Source organism: Barbus barbus (genome assembly GCF_936440315.1).
Source record: "Barbus barbus genome assembly, chromosome: 9".
NCBI lineage: Eukaryota > Metazoa > Chordata > Actinopteri > Cypriniformes > Cyprinidae > Barbus > Barbus barbus.
In genome coordinates, this window is record NC_136737.1 from 17,276,917 (window position 1) to 17,300,383 (window position 23,467).

The 23,467-nt window shown below is 36.4% G+C and overlaps 1 protein-coding gene across 1 annotated transcript; it reads right to left on the bottom strand.

Moving 5' to 3' along the window:
* Positions 1 to 20,306: 20,306 nt before the first annotated feature.
* Positions 20,307 to 23,450, bottom strand: LOC306874603 (protein FAM32A-like). The gene is made up of 4 exons (XM_079424751.1): positions 23,117 to 23,450; positions 22,846 to 22,984; positions 22,697 to 22,750; positions 20,307 to 22,618 (listed from the first exon to the last, which is right to left on the bottom strand). The coding sequence occupies exons 1-4, from the start codon at positions 23,182 to 23,184 to the stop codon at positions 22,550 to 22,552; spliced, it is 330 nt and encodes a 109-aa protein (XP_079280877.1). The 5' UTR covers positions 23,185 to 23,450; the 3' UTR covers positions 20,307 to 22,549.
* Between the last annotated feature and the right edge of the window lie 17 nt (positions 23,451 to 23,467).

The window sequence follows — 23,467 nt, forward strand, 5'->3', positions numbered from 1 at the left end:
TTAGAACAACTTCAAAATATCTCCTTTCATTTTCCACAGAAAAAAAGAAAGTCATTAGTGGTTTGGAGCGACATGAAGGTGAGTAATTGATGACCATTTTAATTATGGAGTAAACTAACCCTTTAATAACAGATGTTTGATCTACAATAAAGCAACTGGACTGTTTGTCCAAGCCGGACAGTGTTTCCACTGAATTGTTACGTGTATGGATCACTGAAAAGCTGCACCCTCAGTGAAGCGCACACACTGTCTTTTGATTGTTCCCAGCCTCTTAGAACTTGTTTGGCGAGAGAATGAGTTCAGATTAGAACAGGAATTAGCGCACAGCCACCACGATTACCTGTCTCAGGTAAGAACTGTCTGTACGTAGGTTCCACAATGGCCTGCGGCATCCGTGGCACAGCCTCGCATGATCTCTGCACAAAAATGCATGGAACAGGATGTCCCTGCTTTCTTTGAACTGAATACATGAATGAACATGTCAGACATTATGCGAACAAGTCCATAGAGTTTTGTCCTGATCTTCTGTAGTCTGCATATTTTGGACATTGCATGCCAAATGTCCAATGCTATTTTGCTATTGGATGCTAGCATTTTAAATTTAGAGGTTAAAATGGGATTTTTTGAGGGAATATATTTGTGTAGTGGAGTGGTTTAACCAACAAACTTTAGTGAATCGAAGATGCCGGAACGTCGTACTGGATCATCCTGGCATAATTTAACCTCTGGCCATATGTCAGTACACAACATTTTTTAGAGGTTATGTTTACACAAAATTTGTTGAATGGCAATCACATTTATTGTCCCACATCAGATGGGAAACAGTGTCTTCCCTTAGAATACCATAAAGATTAATCATTAGTAGTTAGGTGGAATCTACTATCACTGTGTCATCTTAAATATTATCCCTAAATCCCCTAGTTGGCGTACAGCTTAAAGATAAGGCATGTTCCATCCTTAGTGCAAAGATATTGATTAAACACTTAGTTTCTTTATTTGAACAGTGAGTCACCAGCGGCCAAGATAAATGTTTAAAGCAACTATGTCAATATGCTCTGCAACATTTGACTTGAACATGAGATAACAGTGTTTTGAAAGATAAATCGATTAGCAATCCCTAATGGCATTTTATAAAATCGTATCATAAGTGGTGCTCGCTGCACTAGTGTTTTTGAAACTTAGAATGCTGAACTTTGCTGGTAACTCAAACTTCTAATGTTTGTCTGGAGGGTGATAAAATGGTGAAAAAATCCAGTTAATTTATACTGAAAACATTTGCTCAAAACACTCAAGACAACTCATATTAAAAACATCCTTAACATAACAATGTGCTGCTGAAACACCCAGAATTTCTTAGCAGCCATCTAGCGATCACCCAGAATACCCTAGCAAAACTTTACCAAACATCTGAACACACTTAGCATAGCCACATGCTACAATGTCCTAGAAACCACCTAGCAATCATTCAGAACACTGTCAAATATCAAAAACTACATTTGCACAATATTATGCTAAAACATTAAAAACTTCTTATCGACAACCTAGCATTGACCCAAAACACGCTAGCAACACTCTAGCAAATATCAAGAACGTCTTAGCATAATAATGTGCTAAAAACACTAAGAATTTCTTAGCAACCACCTAGCATTAGTTTAGAACACCAAAAATTTTACAAACTTAGCATAGCTACAAATCACTCAGAATGTTCTAGAAACCACCCAACAATCATTCAGAACATGCTATCATAACTGTAACAAATATCAAGAACTCCATTAGAACAGTATTGTGCCAAAAACATTGAAAATGTTGTATCAGCAACACCCTAGCATAATAACGTCTTAGCATAATAATGTGCTAAAACACTCAGAATTTCTTAGCAACCATCTAGCATTAGCTCAGAACACACCCTAGCAAAACTCTAGCAAACAACTGAACACCGCTTATGAAAATTAACCAGGGTTTACTATAAAGACAAAAAAAAAATAAAACCCTGGTAGCTCTAGTTAAACCCTGGTAACCACAAAAAGTAATCAGGTTTTGCTACACTAACCATGGTATTTGTAGTAAAACTGTGGTTATCCAAATGGTAATCCATATGCCAAAAAACATGGTTTCTACACTTTTACTATAATAAAATCATGGTTAATTTTCATATTATACACTTAGCGAGCAAATACCTAAACACACCACCATAGCCATATGCTAAAAACACTCAGAACAATCTAGAATCCACCAAAGCAATCAGATTCAGAGCACATTAGCAAGAACACCCTTAGCACATGCGTTAAAACTTCTTAGGAACCATCTAGCAAACATGGTAGCAACTCTCTAGTAAAAACTGTATCGCAAACACAGTCTTGGCATGTGTTAAAACTCCTTAGCAATGATCTAGAAATTACTAACAGAACAAGTTAGCAACAATCTAATCTAGCAAACACTCTTAGCATAGCAACATACTAGAAAATCAGAATCAGAACATTGTAGTGGATTATTTCTTCTGAAAATGTAAAAATTTAAAAATATTTTATAACATTTTATTTGTTAAAACTGTGCATATTACTTTCTGTAGTTATGGTTATATTCCATATTGTGTGTGTGTGTGTGTGTGTGTGATATTTATAGGGATGCAAAGAGGGTGCATTTCAGTTAGCATGTCATTTCAATCTTTTGACAGAAGTTAAACATATGTACGTCTTCCGTCTGATGTGCTATACCATTGGTTTATATAGGCTATTTTGGGCTATTTTTATGTGGCATATGTGATAATTAACTTTTCTTTCATTGAAAAAAACCCTCTCCCCCCTCATTCACTCATCTTGGGCCCTTTCTTGTGCCGAGCGTACCCTCTGATTTAAAGGGAATAATCTGTAAATTGCATGCTGGTTTAGACTTAATCATAACAACTCAAAGTAAATAGGTCACAATGAGTGCTTCTTTCTTTCTTTACCACCCCCCTCACCTCCTCCTTTGAGTTAAATGGAAAGCACATGTGTCTCCAGGGTTTATTTTTACTCCCCTTTAAAGCAGTTATAGGGCCTAGAAACCACTTCATGGCTTTAAAGGAGAGTGGTCGCTACGCAGAGGGGACGAAATTACGGGACGGAGCGCACATGTCACCCTGGCGGTTTTCCTGCATTCCACCGAGGGAAGTATTAAAGAAGGCAGATGGGGACGTGGAGCTGCAAGAGCATGAAGGATATACACAGTGGTTAGCATTAGCATCAACGACTTCCCTCAGGTGCACACCTGGCCTTTTATTTGAGCCAATCTCTGTGAACTGCAGTTACAAAGAACACACTAGAAACCTTTATGGCTACTTAGGAATAGACCATAAAGATTGTCCAATTAAAATATTTGCATATTAACTTTGCTAAACATTCCTAGCATGCAATGACATTTAGCTATTTGCGCTAAATACAGTTTGCTGCCATACATTTCAGGTCTCAAAATCATGCCATACGTCTGTTAACAAAACAACAGTTGCTTGAGGGCTTTATACATGATTACGCAATGTCAGATTGATATACCGCATAATGATGCTGAGCTCCAGCACATGAGACACATTTCCAAAACTTCAAAGCTCAATTGTATGTACCTTGAAAAGTTCTAGTCTAAAGGACTCACTGTTTACCAGCTATTAAAAGCAGGCTGTAGGCTGTACACGCGGCACAAGCTGTAATTGCTTTAGCTTTGATCAGAATTTCAAAAAAGCACTTATCAGACATAACCCTAAGAAACATAATTAACTCAAATATGTAAATGCAGATGATATTATTTTAGTCTGGAGGTAATGAACCTCAGTATTCAAGATGGTGATATACTTACTATAAAATGTCTTGTGTTTGCTAAGGTATTCTGGGTGATTGTTAGGTGGTTAATCTTAGTTCTGAATGTTTTGTACCTGAACTCTGACGGCTTTTAAAAATGCCGCCTACTGACGTAATAAGTTCCCTTGTTCAATATCAGCAAGGTTTTAGTGCCAGTCCAGAACCAGGATCTAGGCAGCGGCCTAGGATTTTTTTTTTTTTTTTTGAGTGGAAAAGCACAGCCCAGTTCCCAATTCACTCTTTGCAAAGATCTTTATTGACAGACGATCTGACCAATCATAATGCCGATTCCACTGTTCTGTCTTACAAACAAATCAAACAGGAGAGTAGATTAACTTCAGTGGACTAAAACGTGAAATATTGTGTTCTTAAAAAATTACTAAAGTTGAGACCTTGTTTCATACCAGAAGTAACCTGCTCTGTCTTGTCTGATGGCGTGTTGTCAGTTTCCTCTTTGCTCCACAATGTATTTTTCACTGCATGGCTTGTCAGACATAGCAACAGTAACTAAGGAGTGTTGGTTTTTGCAAAGGGTCAATTGGGCTCCGGCTCTATCTCCAGCACCAGCCCCAGTGGTAAAGCAGTTTGAGTGATTTTTCAACATGTTAATATAGGGGCTTTTGCACTGGAAAAACATTTTCATAGTTCTTTTAACTATTGTTGAAAGTACCTGCTGTTTGCCGTGTTCGCACCTCAGGAACTGGGAATAAATTTAGTTATAGGAACATCTTTTGGGGGCACTAAATTAGCTCCTACTTCAGAGTAGGGTCTAACGCAGCACAATAGGAACTACCAGTGATGTAAGTGTATGTTGATTGACCAAAAACATGTGAAAAAAGAAACACTGACAAAAGCCATGTAAACACACATACTTACTCCACAAACATGGAAAACAACAATAGATGGACCGACACCTTAGTCCAGGCACTTCTCTGTCTTCCATCTTCCAGTTGACGTTGTTGAATTCTGCATGTAAATGACATTGCTGTCGGCTGGGTTACGTCACTTCATAGTTCCTAATGGCAATGTGAATGCAATGAAATGGCCTTAGGGAAAAAGTTTGTTCTTGGGGGACCACCTTAGTGGCTAGAGTTCCTAGTTCCTATAACTAACTGATGCAAATGCCCCTTATGCTAAGGGTGTTTTTTGGTGTTTGCTATAACTTTATTTTTTTTACTCTCTGTGTCCTGTCCTGTTGCTGTCATTCAAATCAAATCAAATCACTTTTATTGTCACATCACCACAGCACGTGTGCCTTCGTGAGTGAAATTCTTGAGAGCGTGCTCCAGACACTGCAAAAACAATTTACATATAGACATTACCATACATACGTACAGACTTATACAGATGACAATGTGTAATATACACATACATATACTCAGTACACACAGTGTACTATTAGACAGACATACAGTTACCGATACACATTATACACAGTATGTAGTACACATTCTACGTTATATACACACAGTAATATGCGAAGATGCAGCAGATTATATATAAACCGGATGTGCAAATGTCATGGATGTGCATTGGATGGTATCCAGTGCTGGCAAAAAGATTGTTGTATTTGTGCAGTAGTGTACTGGTAGTCCAGTTTGAACTGTATGGAATTAAAGTGCAGTGCGTGGTATATTGTAAAGTGGGAGTGTGCTGTAGGGTGTATTAGTTTTGACTGTTCATTAGCCTTATAGCCTGAGGAAAAAAGCTATTCCTCAGTCGGCTAGTGCGGGATCGGATGCTGCGGAGACGTCTTCCTGAGGGCAGCAGAGAGAGCAGTCTGTGGGACGGGTGGCTGGAGTCACTGATGATCCTCCGAGCTTTCTTTATACACCGCCTGGTGTAGATGTCCTGGAGGGAGGGAAGCTCACCTCCAACAATGTGACGGGCAGTTCGCACGACCCTTTGCAGAGCTTTGCGGTTGCCAGCAGTGCTGTTTCCAAACCAGGCGGTGATGCAGCCGGTCAGGATGCTCTCCACAGTGCAGGTGTAGAATGATCTGAGGATGCTGGGGCTCATTCCAAACTTCCTCAGCCGTCTCAGGAAGAAGAGGCGTTGGTGTGTCTTCTTCAGCACTGCATCTGTGTGAGCGGACCATGTGAGATCCTCAGTGATGTGAACACCGAGGAATTTGAAGCTGTTTACTCGCTCCACAGGTGTCATGTCGATGGTGATGGGTGTGTGTTCTCTGCTCTGTCTCCTGAAATCCACCACCAGCTCCTTGGTCTTGTCATTCTGTCGCACTGTGGAGCTACTGTCACTAAAACAAATTCCTTGTATATGCAAACATACCTGGCAATAAAGCTAATTCTGATTCTGAGTGTTCTGGGTGATCATTAAGTGGTTGCTAGAGTTTTCTGAATGGGTTTTACCATGTTGCTATGCTAAGGGTGTACTTAATGTTTAGGCCTATTAGAGCGATGCAGAGGTGTTCTGGGTGATTGCTATATTTGCTTCACACTGTTGCTATAACTAGTTGACTTAGCAACATTGCATTTTGAATTGTTGACACATTTCTCAATGACAGATAAAATCAAGCTTGCGTAGGTAAAAGCATTTGTCCTCAAATATTTGCATACAGCATGTTTTAGGCATAACATGCACTCTTAAATCATAAAATGATTAAAAAAAAATAGATAAAACTTCCCTTGCAGTGTTTTATTTTCACAGGAGCACATCTGTCGCAGTCATCTGAGGTGAAATGATGAATGACTGAAATTGACTGTGTTTGAGAATGTGTCATTAGTACTATGACACATCGATTGCAGTTTATGATAACAGAGCCATCATCTCACTGTCACGTTACCAGTAAGTAAATGTGCATCAGTGTGAAGCCCAAGAGCACAGCAAGTTTGGAACATGCAGGGATGTTTCCCAGCAAAGAGCTCCAGGCTAAAGTCCTAATTCAGACGGAAACAAAGTCTTTGATATTTTCCTTTACAATACCTTGTAGAGTCGCACACATCTATGTCATGGATGACGTATTCAAATAGGGTCTGTTTAAAATCTTTTCGCCAACCCTACACCATAACTAAAGCCTCTACGCTTATTACTTATATATGTTTGTGGCTGGCGTCCAACGGTCCCAGATCAGTCAATACCACTGCACTGCTCTCGCTGAGGAATGACTGCCTGATTGCGTCACAAAACCAGGTGTGCTCACACACAAGGATTTCCCTAAAAAAAATGGGTTGCTAGGCAACAGTGTCCGAGAATAACAAACAGCAGGACTCAAGCACGTAACACACCTTTAGAGAGCCATAAGGCACACGATGTCCTGTGCAACTCAATACGCAAGTGTATCACGTCAAAAACAAACAAGGGGCCACGAGAAATACCAGCGCATTCATAATTGGTATTTTATTACATTTTTAGTTTCTAAAACAGAATAATGTTTTCTGCAGGGCTGGGTTACATCAGCTAGCCAAAATTATATGCTAACAAAAACAATGAAAGCTGATACCCGCAAAAGTTGTTGACTTTGTACAGTTTCCTCAAAGGTAAAGAAACAAAAAGGAACAAAATATTTCATGCCAAATATTACAAAATTCTTTTGTAAACATCCAATGTAGCATCTAGCTCAAGGCCTCATGCGATGCTAACATGCTACTGTTATAGCATCATACATTTTATGCTTATAAGCTAAGTGTGCTGCAGTAAACTACAATCCAATGTAAATTAAGAAGTTAGCAAACTACTTTAGCTTCTTTAGCTCATTCATTGGTTTCAAGCTAATTCCTTTTGTTTGGACTACACTAGGAAAGTCATAATTTAGGCTAGAGTGTTTAGTGTTTTCAGCCATTTTATTCACATAAACATTTTTCTTGGGGTCTAATGTGCCTTTTCTTGAAAGGCTAATCTTGCCGCCAGCTGCCTGTCATTTCAAGTACCGTGTGGGGAAGAGTGACCTCTACAGGACTGTTTTGCTTATGGCATGTTATTCCAAAGGCTTCTTTTGCAGTTTTTCTTCACAGATATTGGACATTAGTTGTGCAAACTTTTTAATGCTAAAGTAACACTTTGTTTACTACTAAAAATGAAATAAGACAAAATGCTGTTGTCTTATGTGTGGGCAACCTGGAGTTGGGAAACTAAACGTGTCTCACCGTAATCCCCTCATTACTCTGAAGAATCAGACAAGGCGTATGCTGAAAGCTCTTCATCCTGTCTCCCTTGTGAAGAAACACAGCTATCTGTGCATGTGCTCTACAGCCGCATTGACCACAAACACCTTACATACCGAAGTAAGCCGCTGAGATTAGATAACCACACAATACTTTGGGGAAATGTCTGCTTGACAAAGTTCTGCGCAAACAATCATAATGCCAGTATCAGACAGGCAAACACTGGGTCCTGACTCCTGAGATTTCTTCAGTGGTGCTCCTTGGGGAATATTTTCAAAGTTCAAAGTGTCAAGTGTAACTTCGACTGCTTTAAAGGAACAGTTCACACAATTTTATATTGGATATTTAAAGGGATTGTTCACCCCAAAATTAAAATTCTGTCATTAATTACTCACCTTCATGTTGTTCTAAACCCGTATGACCTCTGTTCATCTTCGGAACAACAAAGTAAGATATTTTTGATGCATTCTGACAGTAATGTAATTAACACGATCAACGTCCAGAAATGTGTGTCATCAGGGGTTCAACCGTAATTTTACGAAGCTACGAGAATACTTTTTGTATGCAAAAGTATCCACTGAACTTAAACAGCCTATGATGTTCTGTGTCAGATGTTTTCATTCAACTCAAAGTGTAAACGATGTAAACAGCATGAATGTTTGCGTTCAGTGAATACTCTCCAAAATGGCGCTAGTGTGACGCGGAGACGAATTGTTGAGTATAATCGTTATTTTTGTTTTCTTTGCATACAAAAAGTATTCTCGTAGATTCATAAAATTAAGGTTGAACCCCTGATGTCACATGGATTATTTTACCGATCTCCTTGCTACATTTCTGGACGTTGATCATGTTAATTACATTGCTGTCTATGGGAAGGTCAGAGAGCTCTCAGAATGCATCAAAAATATCTTAATTTGTGTTCCGAAGATGAACGAAGGTCTTACGGGTTTGGAATGACATGAGGGTGAGTAATTAATGACAGAAATTTAATTTTTGGGTGAACTAACCCTTTTACTGCATAATTATTTCACCTTTTTTACATTTAGGTTGGCTCTAATGCTCACTCAAAGCAAATGTCAAAGTGAATGTTCATTTTTCATGCTATATCTAATGATGTTGTGATGCCTAAATTCACTTGTATTATGCATTTAAAATGATTTTTGTAGTTAGTTTTCATAATTTTTTATTTACTTAGATTTTACAGTGAATGAATACATATATTAAATATAAATATATTTTATAAAATTTTAATGTCTCAGTTGATTATTGGCCATGTTTGTTTATTGCTTTCTTGTTGCTCCTCTGCTTTTGGTGTTTTGCAGATACCTTTGCATATAACAATTTTAATTTATGACATCACAGCTCTCATATTTACAACAAATGTGAAAATTAATATTTATTTTTCTTACTGTGTGTTATAATATAGTGATGCATAAATTCACTTACATTACAATGAATAAATAAAATATGAATACGTTTTAATAATTTGTAATGTTTCAACTGATTGGTTATCAGTCATATCATTTCTTTGGCATTTTCCCTCTACTTTTTGGTGCTTTGCAGTTTTTTGTTGCAGATTTTAGTTGTTAGTGTTTTATTTATATTAATTTAGATTTTAGGATACATACATAAATGCATTTTAATGCATTATATTGTTCATTGGTTATTGGTCATTGGTCATTACATGCTTTTTTTTGGCATTTTTCTCTCCTATTTAGTGCTTCACAATTGTTGTATGGGAAATAGCTATATACTATAGCTATAAATAGCTTTAAAAAAAAATTCCACAGAAATCATAACAAAATATTGTTTTAGACTGGCATGAAGGTGAGCAAAGCACAAAATATTATTTTTTAGTATACCGTTCCTTTAATACTAAAACTAAACTCTTCGAAATGGTCATATATTATACTATATTATAGTAGAAGGACATGCAGTTTGTTAACAACCTTGTGTAGAAGATGAACCAGGTGAATTTTGACCCCTTTGTGTCTGGACAGTAGCACTCTCCCATTCATTGTGTCCTGTCCTTATTTTGTGTCCAGAGAAGAGCCTGGCAGACAGTAGCTTTAAGCCACTTCCTCAACCACATTCCAGCACTGCTAAATACGCTACTTCAGAACGCAGGAGGTGACATCAAATGAATGTGGGCTGCTGACCTCAGCTCCTGAAATAGCCCTTCATGGTTAGCTGGAAGGAAAGGAGCTTGTAGGTCATTTTCCCCCAATTCATCCTTACATATTTCAGTTTGGATTCTTTCTGACTACAGCAAACGCCTTTAGTGTTGCACAGCTAAGGATGTGCTAAGCGATTTACCCATACAGAAAATATTTTTATTGGGGAAAATTTATGTGCGTTATGCATAATCCACAGATTATCTTGCTTATGATTTCTTTGTTATGTATTAGATCTTGGCTTGGCCACGGCTGGCTAGCTAATGCTTTTGGACACAATGTAAATTGCAGTGGAAGGATAGATTGGGGAGAATCAGAACATTATTTTGGATCGAAAACATATGTAAATAAGAAATTAGTGTTGTACAGCACCTCCTCGGAGCCCAAAGCAACAATCAATCTCTCAGCAATCAAGCCAAAATGAAACAAGACCCAGATGGAGCTCAGCACAGGCTATTCATCATGTAGTTAAAATCCAAACATGTCATTAGCAGAGACAATAGCTGGAAGTGTCAAAACCAAGGCAACTTGCATACCATTAAAATATACTAAAATGCAACATTTTGTGGTGTTAACTAGCTAACTGGTTAATATGAATTTCAAACCAAATGGAAGTTAGCTGATCTTCTGCCAGGCTGGTCAGGCTTGTCAGTTTAATGGTTGTAAAGGGGATTTTAGGCCCTTTTTATTATTGTTTGTTTACTTATTTTAGGCCAACCAACTCACCAATGGCTAGCTAAACTAGTTAAGACCATCACACCATGTTTGTCTACCTAAAGAACTGGAAATGCATGCCTCTACCTACAATTTAGAAAAACATGAAAAACATACTTATACATACAATTTGCTGCAGTGTCCATCTGAAATGAACACTAGGGAAAGCAAAAGACTTTCATTCCTTTTCACTTAAATTATCAAATTATAAGTTATGTAAGACTTATTTCCACGTGGTTCCTTGCACAATATTATGTAATGACCTCACCACACAATAGTGCATGATTTGTAAACTAACTCACAACCAGCTCTATACTGTATGTATTGGGTAGTAAACTTGCTTGGTAGTCCACCTGGAACAGCATTGCACGAGTCACAATAAAACAGCAAGGTCTTGTAGAAGCAAGATAAAATGGCATGGTTGCTTCAACAAATGTTTTTTGTTTTTATCTCACATTTTTTGTTGGTTAGGTTTAGGTTATAGTTCAGTATAGGTGCTTCAATGTCTTTAAACGCGGTTAACTTTTTTTAATGTTAACATTTCATTTCAACTGCAAAACTTATAAAGACCAATAGCTAGATTCATGTTCATCTATTTTAGATTAACAACAGAATGCATTTTTATCACCATGCATTTTAAGTGTCATGAAATATGCAAGAAGCAATGTAATATCGTTTAAGCGAAATGTTGGCACAGGCACATTTTTCCAATGGGCTTGGGTTCCTTTTTGGATAAACATGGGACTTTCCGTTTTTCGAAGCAAGCATGTCCAGCTGTATACAGTATCTACATCCTCATGCTTACTAGCAGGCTAATTAGTCAAGTAATAGATACAGTATCCACATTTTCTTAGCATAAATTTACCTGGCTAACTATGTAAGCCATGTCTGGAGATTTTTTTTAAGACACGTAGGGCTCTTATTCTTTATCATCTTGTAATCATACTTAAGGACATCTTAGCAAGATCTGCTGGTAAGAGCTGGGAGGGAACAGCTGTACTGAGTTTCAGGCTTTACTTTCGAGCCAAGTTGTTAGCGTTATCTGCATTGGGATCTGGAGGCCAGCGGTGGAGGTGAACCTGATGTCCGGCCCAGGCTCAAACAATGGGCCGCGTGCGCATGTTTGCCATTGGATTTGTCACAGCGAGAACAACCCAGCTGTTGGAGGAGAGCATGTGGGGAAGGTTATAATAGATCAAGTGTGCAGCGTTTGCTGTGTAACAATAACAATGAAAGTTTGCCATTAGGTTTTATTAGCGTTGTAGTGTGGAGGATTACGTGTTGACAGTTAGCCATTCCCTTATAGGCTTAAGGATATCTGGCTCTCATTTGCTTTTAAAATATGTGTGTTTGAGAACAATTAAGGGTATATGTGTACGCTAATGCTATGGAGACTTTAAAAACAACTTCATTTTATTCTCATAAATTCATCATGTTTGTTGAATTACATCAGTTATTGCATACATTTCTGATAGATGATTTCAAACTAGGCATTTCTCCTCATGTGTCTAGACAATAGGTCTAAATTGCTGTTTCCTCTTACCCAAAGGATCCTCTAAAATGACTGTCTGCTGAGCCATCAAACAATCCGGCTTCCTGGAGAGGTTGCGAGACTAGAACATTAAAAAGGGTAAAACAGGATGGTTTAGCGTTCAGGGGGTTTGTAGCCATAATTGGTAGGTAGAGTTTAGGAGCCTCAACTAGATGATGGAGGAAGGTTTGTAATTTGGCCCTGTACCACAATCCAACCCCCAACCCAGTACAAAGCTTTTATGGGGAAAATGAAAGACGGGTCAGAAAATGCACATGCAAGATGATATTTTGTGTTTTCGTTATACTTTCAAGCATTTTGTAATGTATTGGGTAGTATACAATTGGTTATCATTGGCATAAATACAAGGCATCCAAGCTGTAAGGTCACAATGTATAGTTCACCAAAAAATTTGATTTCTGTCATTATTTACTCACCTTCATGTCGTTCCAAACTTGTATAAATTTATTTCTTGTGTTCTTTTCAGCACACTGTTGAGCTCAAAAAATGACAAAAATGGAACAGCATAAACAGTCCATATTATTTTTGTGTTATGTTTCAAATCTTCTGAAGTTGTATAGTTGTAGTCTTAACTCAAGAACTGCTGGGATCAGATCAATGAACTGAATCGGTGAGTTGATTTTATTTTATTAACAAATCAGTTCAAATTGTGAACAAACTGTTGATCATGATCATGTTGATCATGATACAGATCATGAATGAATCATTCAGTCAGATTTGTGACGTGCATCAGGGGTTCACTGAAAAGAACCCATTCCAAGGAAGAATTTGTTCAATGATTTCTTGAGTTCAATCCCCTGAATCAAAGATTCGGTTGCAGCAGTTAGTAAACAGTGACTGAATTAGAATTTTTGGGTGACCTGTTCCTTTAATACCAACAACCTACAGCTCTTCAACACGACTTGACTCAGGAAAACCTGTTATTCTTTTGAAGATTTAGATTTTGCACCAGGCTGCGACAAAATCAACATAGTGCAGCTGACTAGTGTTAAATCAAGTTCTGTCCGCCTCAAGCTCCTCTAGGTCTGCGAAAGATTTGAGAACATGTGGCGGTTGTCCTCATTTTATTGAATTAGTGCCGATAGTAAATTAAAAACAATTTGAGCCATACGCTGTTGTTTGATTATTGCTTGTTTGCCATAAATCGAAGAACGATAACTTTAATTGCTTTGCTTTCATGCCTGGCAATGTAAAATAACTTTTCACTGAGCGTTTTCTCAATTGTGCATTATCATATCACAATTTCAGCAATACTGAGGCATGAAACTGGAACATAAACATTGAGTCATGTGTTTGGAGTCCCACAGGGCAGCACAACGTTCGTCATCAATGACCCTTAAGTTGTAAAGTTCAATACTATTGGCAGGCAGCTCTGTCTGCCCCGAAAAGGCTCACAATATTACGCCCTTATTCCCTCCGAGCTTTCTGCATTTTCTCTCCATTGTTTTCTTCACTTGATGGTTATTGTAAGAGATAACATCGACGTCTGCTTTTCGAGTGTTTTCTTTTTCTGCATCCATTTGGTCTCTTCGATACAGTCCTGACCTCTCACTCGATGTCACAGGGTGAACGTCGACTTCAGTTATGAATTATGCCGGTAACTCACCGGGATTTCCCTCTCCAGTCACTTAAATCAACTTTTATCACTGTTGGACACTGACAGGAATTCCACTGGGATTAGTTTGTCGGTGAAAAAAGAGCAATAACAAGCAGAGACTTTGAGGTGTCAGCAGTCAATCTGTGTGCTGTCCAAGCATAGGCCTAATTGAAATAGAAGAAATGCAGTTGTGTCAAATTTTATTTATAAATAAATAATAATTGTATTATTGTAATTATATATTAATATTTACTGGTTATCAGTTAATAATACATTTATAAATAAATGTAAATATAATAAAGTAAATTTAGTAATTTATAACAAAGTAACATTTATTGTTTTTACTAATTATTACTTTATTGTATAATAAATTAGAAATGTATTAATTATGAGTAATTAAATTACATTCATTATTTTAAATAATTATTTATTGCTTTATTTTATGATAATAAATGCACTGAATATTTATCAGTAAATAATACATTTATAAATAAATGTATTTATAAATGTTGCTGTAACAAATGCTTTTATCATTTTTAATAATTATTTATTATTTTTATATTAAATATATTGATTATTTATCAGTAAATATGTACATAAATAAATGTATTTATACATTTTTGTCTCTAACAAAATAATGTATTTATTATTTGCAATAAATATTTATTACTTTATTTTTAGAATTAATAAATGCATTGATTATCAGTAAATATATTAATAAATAACTGTATTAATATGCTTAGTTGACTATAAAAGTAACACCTTTTAATTTGAATAATTATTATTTTATTTTATAATAAATTAATAAATGCATTTATATAACTAATGAAGTTAAAACGGCTCATTTAAACACCCCCCCCCCCCCCCCCCCCCCCCTCCACATGTCTATGTCACGGTGTGGGAAGATTTGCATAACACTGCCCAAATGTATTCGCAAAGAAAGAGGGTGTGATGTCCTGGAGACACTGTGTTTCGTTGTTAAAGCGAAACTACTTTGTTTGGGTTTCCAAAAGAGGACACAACTAGAAATCAGTGGTTAAGTTGTATTTACAACACTGTTCCAGAACAGATCAACCCAAATATTAGAGTGTGTGCAGCGCATTTTACGGAGGACTATTTCCTGAACCTGGGAGAGTAGCCTACAATGCTGGCTTGCACAAAGGCGGTTTCTATAAAGTGGGGCAATTCCAACCTTGCAAGGACAGTCTGGCACTTCTGACTCGCAGCCTGTATGTTTTATTATTTAAAGAATTTGCCACTGATTATTCAAATGGGAGTTTTGAGCAGGGAAGAGTAGTGCTTGTTGTTTGTCATTTCTCCGATCACAAATGCAGACATGATAATGTTTACGACGCATTTCAGAAAGGCGGAGCATAGAGGAGCAACAATAATGTACAGTATGTGGAAAATAATGTGTTTTTTGAACCTTAAACCACATAAACACATTGCATTACACCAAATACACAAACTAATGTTCTTTTTAGCAACGTCATATGACCCCTTTACCCACACGGAAATAACCTATATAAACATATATGTTTTAATATAGGTTTTGATATATGTTTTTAATATAAGTGACATATATAAAATTGGCCGTTTTCCTATAATATATGTACATATATGTACATATATGCACATATATGTACACATATATGCGTACATATATGTACACATATACGTGCATACATGTACCTATATAGGTACATATATGCATGTATATATATGTGTGCATATATGCACCTATATGTTTACCTATATATTAGTAAAATTATTAAAATCCATAGCTGCTAGACAACATAAATAAAAGCCCAAAATGTCGAAATTTACATTTACATGTACATATAGGGCTTATATGTGGATATAAAGAAGCAATACAAGAGACCTATATGGCCTTTATATGCACATATATGCACCTCAATTTTGCCTATATGTGGCATATATACACATATATGCAGCATATATGTTATCATATAAGTGCATATTGCATACTGCATATAGGTTTCATATATGCGCATATATCCTCATATAGGTTCTTTCCATGTGGGTAATATTACTTATTTTATAATAAAAATGCATTTATTATTTATCAGTAAGCTTTATTTTTATTTTTTACTTTTTTTTTTTTTTTTGCACGGATGTGGTCATATATAGTTATTGTAAGCCATTATACATAACACATCTCTTCAGTTTTAAACTTCTGATGTAAAGCTGTTGCTAATTCTTAATGCAACAAATTGGCTTGTCGAGCAGCATGCTATTCAAACAAGCCTAAAATCAGACCTCAAATCTGATGTGGATCCTGCTCTGAAGCCCTTCTGTTTTTCATTGAGGCTCGTATCTCAGCTACAGCACTTTCATTATGTCTGTGGGTTGGAGCTCTGTGTTTAGCCCATGTGGCCCGTACAGGCAGCATGCTCATGATTACAGACTATCTTGGGTGATGAGTTTTATGGGCTCATTGGGGGTTAAGTTTGATCCTTGATTTGCAATAGCGGGACAGTACAAGTCACCAGGAGAATGGCGTGCAAAAATAGTCAGCAATACTTGTATAACAGTATTTTATTGATTTTTACAGCAGTCGTGAAAGTAACAAACAGCTTGAGTTGTTCAAATTAAAGTACATATGCACTTCTCTCTATTTTTTAACTGTTAAAATAAAGGTGAAAAAAATTATTGGGTGCTAAAATTAAAACTGACAGCTTCAAATGGGAATTTCCATTGTGACATTCTAGACCGTTATAATTTAGACAGTTGTATAATTTAGTAATAACTGAAATAATTACATCCCTCCCAAGCTGCCTTCAACTCTTTGATGTATTTAATTGAATTGAAAATTAAAACGCCACAAACTGTACTAGCCAAAAGCTAACCTGTGTATTAAATCTTAAAGATAAGGCGAGTACAGTATAAGACAAAAAAAGAGTTACATCAGCATAGCAGCTGAACCTTGTGTTAGATAACATCAATACATTCTCATCAGAACCATATGTAACATCATTCCAGTGTCACAGACCCAGAGAATCCACCCTGCTCGCCATGGCAACGTTAATTTATGACTAGTGACTAATTAAGGTGCAGCGTCTGGGGTTTTGTGGATATTGGCTCAGGGGGAGGTTTAGTGCATGGAAAAACCTCAAATAAACAACACTAAAATAACGCATCACAAATTATACATATTTAAATTACAACGGAAATGTATGACTAGATTCTAATTAAGGTGCAGTGTCTGAGGTTTGATAAAACTGACTCGTAGTCCATCAAAATAAATAAATCAATAAAATAGACATTAAAATTAAGTGTATATATTGTAAATGATGTTTGGTAATAGTAATATAGTAATTATCCATCTATCTCTCTAACTCTCTACTTCTCTATCTATCTATCTACATCTATATTACAATATATACAAAATCAAATAAAATATAAATATATAGTACAATAATATAGTAATTGTATAATATATATAGTAATAGAGAGAGAGATAAAGCTATATCTAGATATATACAGATTTTAATCATGTAGTTAATTTTACAGTATATTTTAATGATATAGTTAATCTTATGTAATGTGTATATATATAACATGCTACAGAAATGATTATAAGTTTAAATAGAAAATAATTTTTAGATTAATAATTTATCTGTATTAACAAAATGCATATTTAAAGTCTAAACAACTACATTCTCGCCTAAAACTCTTAAAATTACATTCCGGGACACAAAAACAGAATTATGTTTTTAAATTATAGTGGATTTGGACATCTGCCATGACACTCGCTGTGAGAAATACCATAAGCGGAGTAATACAAAAGGTAAAGCAGTTGGAGTTCTGTTATTACTACAATATTGCACTCCTTTCAGCCAATCAGATTCGAGGACCAGAAAGAACTATATTACATGTTTTGTAGTTTATAGTCATTGATCTCATTATAGTTATTATATAGATTATATAGACAGAGTTTTTGTAGTGCTTTATGGAATTTGAAGTGAATATATTTTACATGCCACAAATGATCATGACCTTTATCCAGAGCATTTTGTTGAATGTAAACACACTGTTTAAAAACTTTTAAATCACAAACTTGGGTTTTGTGAGATGACCCCCTTAAAAAAGTTTGAAAGAACCTGTTATCATTAATGATTAATTATTGTTTAATGTTATAGTAAGTTTGACATTTCCTAGATTATTCACACACACTGACAGTCAAATATTTGTCTTGCATGTCCACTCAGCAGATTGCTCTTTGATTATTTTTTTAATGTATTAAAATAATCTGCCACATTGCAAAATAACTCTCATTCATGTAACTTATTAAATATTTGTTTGATGCTTTGGGCACGTCATGCTGATCTGTGATTATACCCTGTGGTGCCGCTTTGATACGCTCGGTTTATAACAGTGTGTAATTAACAAGGTGATTGTGGGGTCTTCCGTGTTTCACGTTTGCTCATCCCGTGTGTGTTCACAAGTGGCCTGACCCGTGTCTTTAAGGCATGGCTAGCAGAAGATCTTGTGCATGATGTTTTACTGACTGAAGATAGCTAATGGACTAGGATTAGCATAGTTTTATTTTTGTAACATTACTGTTTTCCCCTGTTGCGAACAAATCTATTAGACATTACGGCAGATCAAGTTTGCTAGAAACTAGAAATTTATAGAAAAATAAATTGAATGTATCTTTTAGATTTGGCAAGTTTTTGCTGCCAGGTGGTGACACTTTTAAAACGAAACACGTGATTCATTAAGCGCCAAAAAGCCATTTTAGTTCTTTTGCAAATAAACCAACAGCGCCTTCTGCTGGTATTAGTACGACTTGCAGAAGGCTTTTTGGGCTACATGACAAACAGCATGTTTTTGTGCTATTGTACTTCGATTACATCAGATTACATTGTAATTATGAAGCATTTGTGAAATTAAATATCAGCAACAGCAATAATATAAATACACACATAGGCCCGGTCAGGGTTGGACTGGGGCCAAAAAGTGGCCCTGGAATTTTTGGCACAGAGCGGCCCACCAAACCCCCACACCACACCATAAATAAGTGGCATACTTCTTTACATTATAATTAGTCTTTTCTGGTGTATATGGCAAATAGTAAATAATTTTGAAGAATTTTTACGAGGGACAGTTCACTATCACTAAAGTTAAATACCTATATTATCAGTCCATATGACACAATGCTCTGGTGTCGTCTAGAAGACTTGAATACTGCAGAATGCAGACTGTTTTTATGGTGCCTTTCTATTGGTCATATACAGTATTTGTCCTTTTGCAGGAGCTTGACATTTAGCATTTTAAGGAATAGAGCTCCAATTGTGGAAAAGAGTATACCAATTATTTTGATGATGAAAAATACAGTAAACAGTACTGTGAAATTTATAATGTTACAATTTAAAATAGCTTATATGCGAATATATAGTAAAATATAGTTGACTGCTGTGATGCGCAGCTGAATTTTCAGCATCATTTCTCCAGGCTTCAGTGTCACGTGATCCTTCAGAAATCATTCTAATATGCTGATTGCTGCTCAAGAAACATTTCTGATTATTATCAATGTTGAAAACTCTTGTGCTGCTTCATATATTTTTGGTGGGAAATGTGATAGCATTCAGTCTTAGGTAAGTTTAAAAAATATAAATTAATATTTTTCTTCAACAATGTTGCATTAAACCAAAGATTATAGAATACAAAAAGGGACTTTGATTAAATTGATTTAAGCGACAGTAAAGATATTTACACTTATTAAGTACTTATATTTCAAATAAATGTTGTTTTTTTAACTGAGAACCATTAAACCAATAATAAAACCATTATTAATAATTGATCACAAATAATAACTGATAATAATTAAGCAGCAAACTAAGCAGAAGTTTGCTTACTAATGATGGAAATATTGCAATTTTGCTTCACAAGAAATTAATAACAGACTGGAGTTGAGTGGATTATTGTGGAGGATTATTGTTTTGTTTTTATCAGATGTTTCGACTTTCATTCTGACGGCACCCATTTATTGCAGAGGATCCATACGTATAAACTCAACTATGGCTTTAGAGTAAGTGAATTTTCAGCAACTTTTCTTTTTTACTGATCTATTCCTTTTAACTACAACTAGTTAATCTTGAAAAGGTGATCGGGTAGATCAGGTTTTTCACAACACTGCTTATCATGATCACATTTCACATAATCTGCAGGCATACTGTGTTGTTCTGAAATTCACTGACAAACATACAGTGGAGAAAAAAAAAAATATTTGATCCCCTGCTGATTTTGCATGTTTGCCCACTGACAAAGAAATGATCAGTCTATAATTTTAATGGTAGGTTTATTTGAACAGTGAGAGACAGAATAACCAAAAAAAAAAAAAAAAAAGCATTTCAAAAAAGTTATAAATTGATTTGCATTTTAGTGAGTGAAATAAGTATCAGCAAGATTTCTGGCTCCCAGGTGTCTTTTATACAGGAAAGGAGCTGAGATTCAGCTAATCTAATTCTAATCTCAGTTTGTCACCTGTATAAAAGACACCTGTCCACAGAAGCAATCAATCAGATTCCAAACTCTCCACCATGGCCAAGACCAAAGAGCTGTCCAAGGATGTCAGGGACAAGACTGTAGACCTACACAAGGCTGGAATGGGCTACAAGACCATCGCCAAGCATCTTGGTGAGAAGGTGACAACAGTTGGTGCGATTATTCGCAAATAGAAGAAACACAAAATAACTGTCAATCTCCCTCGGTCTGGGGCTCCAGGCAAGATCTCACCTCGTGGAGTTTCAATGATCATGAGAACGGTGAGGAATCAGCCCAGAACTACACGGGAGGATCGTGTCAATGATCTCAAGGCAGCTGGGACCATAGTCACCAAGAAAACAATTGGTAATGCACTACGCCGTGAAGGACTGAAATCCTACAGGGCCCACAAGGTCACCCTGCTCAAGAAAGCACATGTCTGAAGTTTGCCAAGGATTCAGAGGAGAACTGGGTGAAAGTGTTGTGGTCAGATGAGACCAAAATCGATGCTGCCTATGACCCCAAGAACACCATCCCCACCGTCAAATATGGAGGTGGAAACATTATGCTTTGGGGGTGTTTTTCTGCTAAGGTGACAGGACAACTGCACCACATTAAAGGGATGATGGACGGGGCCATGTACCGTCAGGGCCAGGGCATTGAAAAAGGTCGTGGATGGGTATTCCAGCATGACAATGAGCCAAAACACACGGCCAAGGCAACAAAGGAGTGTCTCAAGAAGAAGCACATTAAGGTCCTGGATTGACCTAGCCAGTAAAATCTGTGAAGGGAGCTGAAGATTCGAGTTGCCAAACGTCAGCCTCAAAACCTTAATGACTTTGAGAGGATCTGCAAAGAGTGGGACAAAATCGCTCATGAGATGTGTGCAAACCTGGTGGCCAACTACAAGAAACATCTGACCTCTGTGATTGCCAGCAAGGGGTTTGCCACCAAGTACTAAGTCATGTTTTGCAAAGGGGTCAAATACTTATTCATACACTGATTGGCTTCATCACTCTGTCTCTTCTCCAACAATAAGCTGGTGTGTGGTGGGCATTCTGGTGCAGTATGGCTGCCATTGCATCATCCAGGTGGATGCTGCACATTGGTGGTGGCTGAGGAGATTCCCCCCCTTCTATGTAAAGCTCTTTGAATACCCAGAAAAGCGCTATATAAATGTAACAAATTATTATTTCACTCATTAAAATGCAAATCAATTTATAACTTTTTTGAAATGTCTTTTTCTGGATTTTTTTGTTGTTATTCTGTCTCTCACTGTTCAAATAAACCTACCATCAAAATTATAGACGGATCATTTCTTTGTCAGTGGGCAAACGTACAAAATCAGCAGGGGATCAAATAGTTTTTTTACCCACTGTATTTATGCTTTCTTATAAAACCAGTGAGACTTCTGATACAATGCATTTTCACTTGATAAATGCAATAAAACTACTCACTTTAAATTCTGTACTCAATTCTGATTGGCCAATCTGAGAATTATTTAAACACAGAATATCTAATTTATCGTCCACAAGTTTCAGTCATAAAAAAAGGTAAAGCCGTCCATTTGCAATGCAAAACAAATGTTGGTGTGAAATCACTTTGGGGGCACAATAATCCTTCCAAAATATTCAATAAGGAAAACAGACAACATATAAAATCCTTAGGATGTATATTTTGGTGGTCAAGTCAAAAAAAAAAAGGTAACCCCAATCCAGATTAATCATTATTACAGCATCCAATTAATGCAATGAAACATCCTGTACAAATATGCTATGCTAAAGACTTTTTAAATGGATAGTTCAACCAAAAGTAACAACACAAAATGATCATTGCAGTTAACCATGTGGACTTTACAAAGGAAAATCTTTAAAAGGGAATATTTAATTAAAGAAGAGTCTTACTGCATCACAAAGGTTTGAAAAAGAGCAATAAAAATCAGAGTATAACAGCAAAACATTAGAATCGCTCTAGACTTGTTGCAGTACTAAACAGAAATGCATGGCAGATTTTTTTACTCTGAAAGCATCCAAATGAACATCCACAGACATTTATTTTGTCCAGCTGACTTTGGGAATGTCGTAATGCTCTGTCAGTGCGTCCAGGTGTCTGTTGAAATCCTGTTACACAACAAAGAAACAACAAATTCACAAACAAATATACATTTTTTTTCAAATAACTACCTCAGTAAGGTTTACCTCAACTCTTCTCTTGTGAGTTTTGGAGGCCTTCTTCAAAATCCTTTCCATTTGCTACTCAGCAGTCACAGAAAATGTAGTTAATGTTTTGTATATGGTGAAAAGACAACATATATGTTCATAATAAAAATGTAAATTGCTATAAATACCCTTTTCTCTTGTATTTTGTCGAATGCTAGCTGTGCTGGCGTCCTTTTGTCAACATAAACTTTCTTAGTTCCTTCTTCGTTTTCAGTAGTCAAAACCTGTTCCTCTAAACGCTTCCTTTCCTTGTCCTTCTTCTTTTTCCTATGGATAAACAAGTAAATTAGGTAAAAACGCAAAGTAATAATGACATATAATTAACACAACAAGAGCTAGCATAACAGCTAACATCTGTCGTGACAAGGACACAATAAGAGCTAAAATGAAGATACATACTTTTTACTTGCCAAAGATACTCCTTTCAGTTTTAAAGAGCCTTTCGAGACAGAATTGTACTCCGACATGTTTGAGTATTTTTTATCTATGGTGTATCTGACCAGCTTTCGTCTAAATAGGTGGTGTTTATAAATTAGCCTCTGTTTTACTGCCCTCTAGCGGATAGGAGGGAAATGCTTAGGGTTCTACTTTTATTTATTTATATTTTACATCTTCCAAGGTTCATATTATGTTATTCCGCATGTTGTGAAATTTAGAAGAGCGCTATTGGAAACTATTAAGTTTGAGCCAACAGGGTTTCATTTTGGATCTCAACTGTGAGCCAAGTGCGCATGCGCGTTGCAGCTTCAC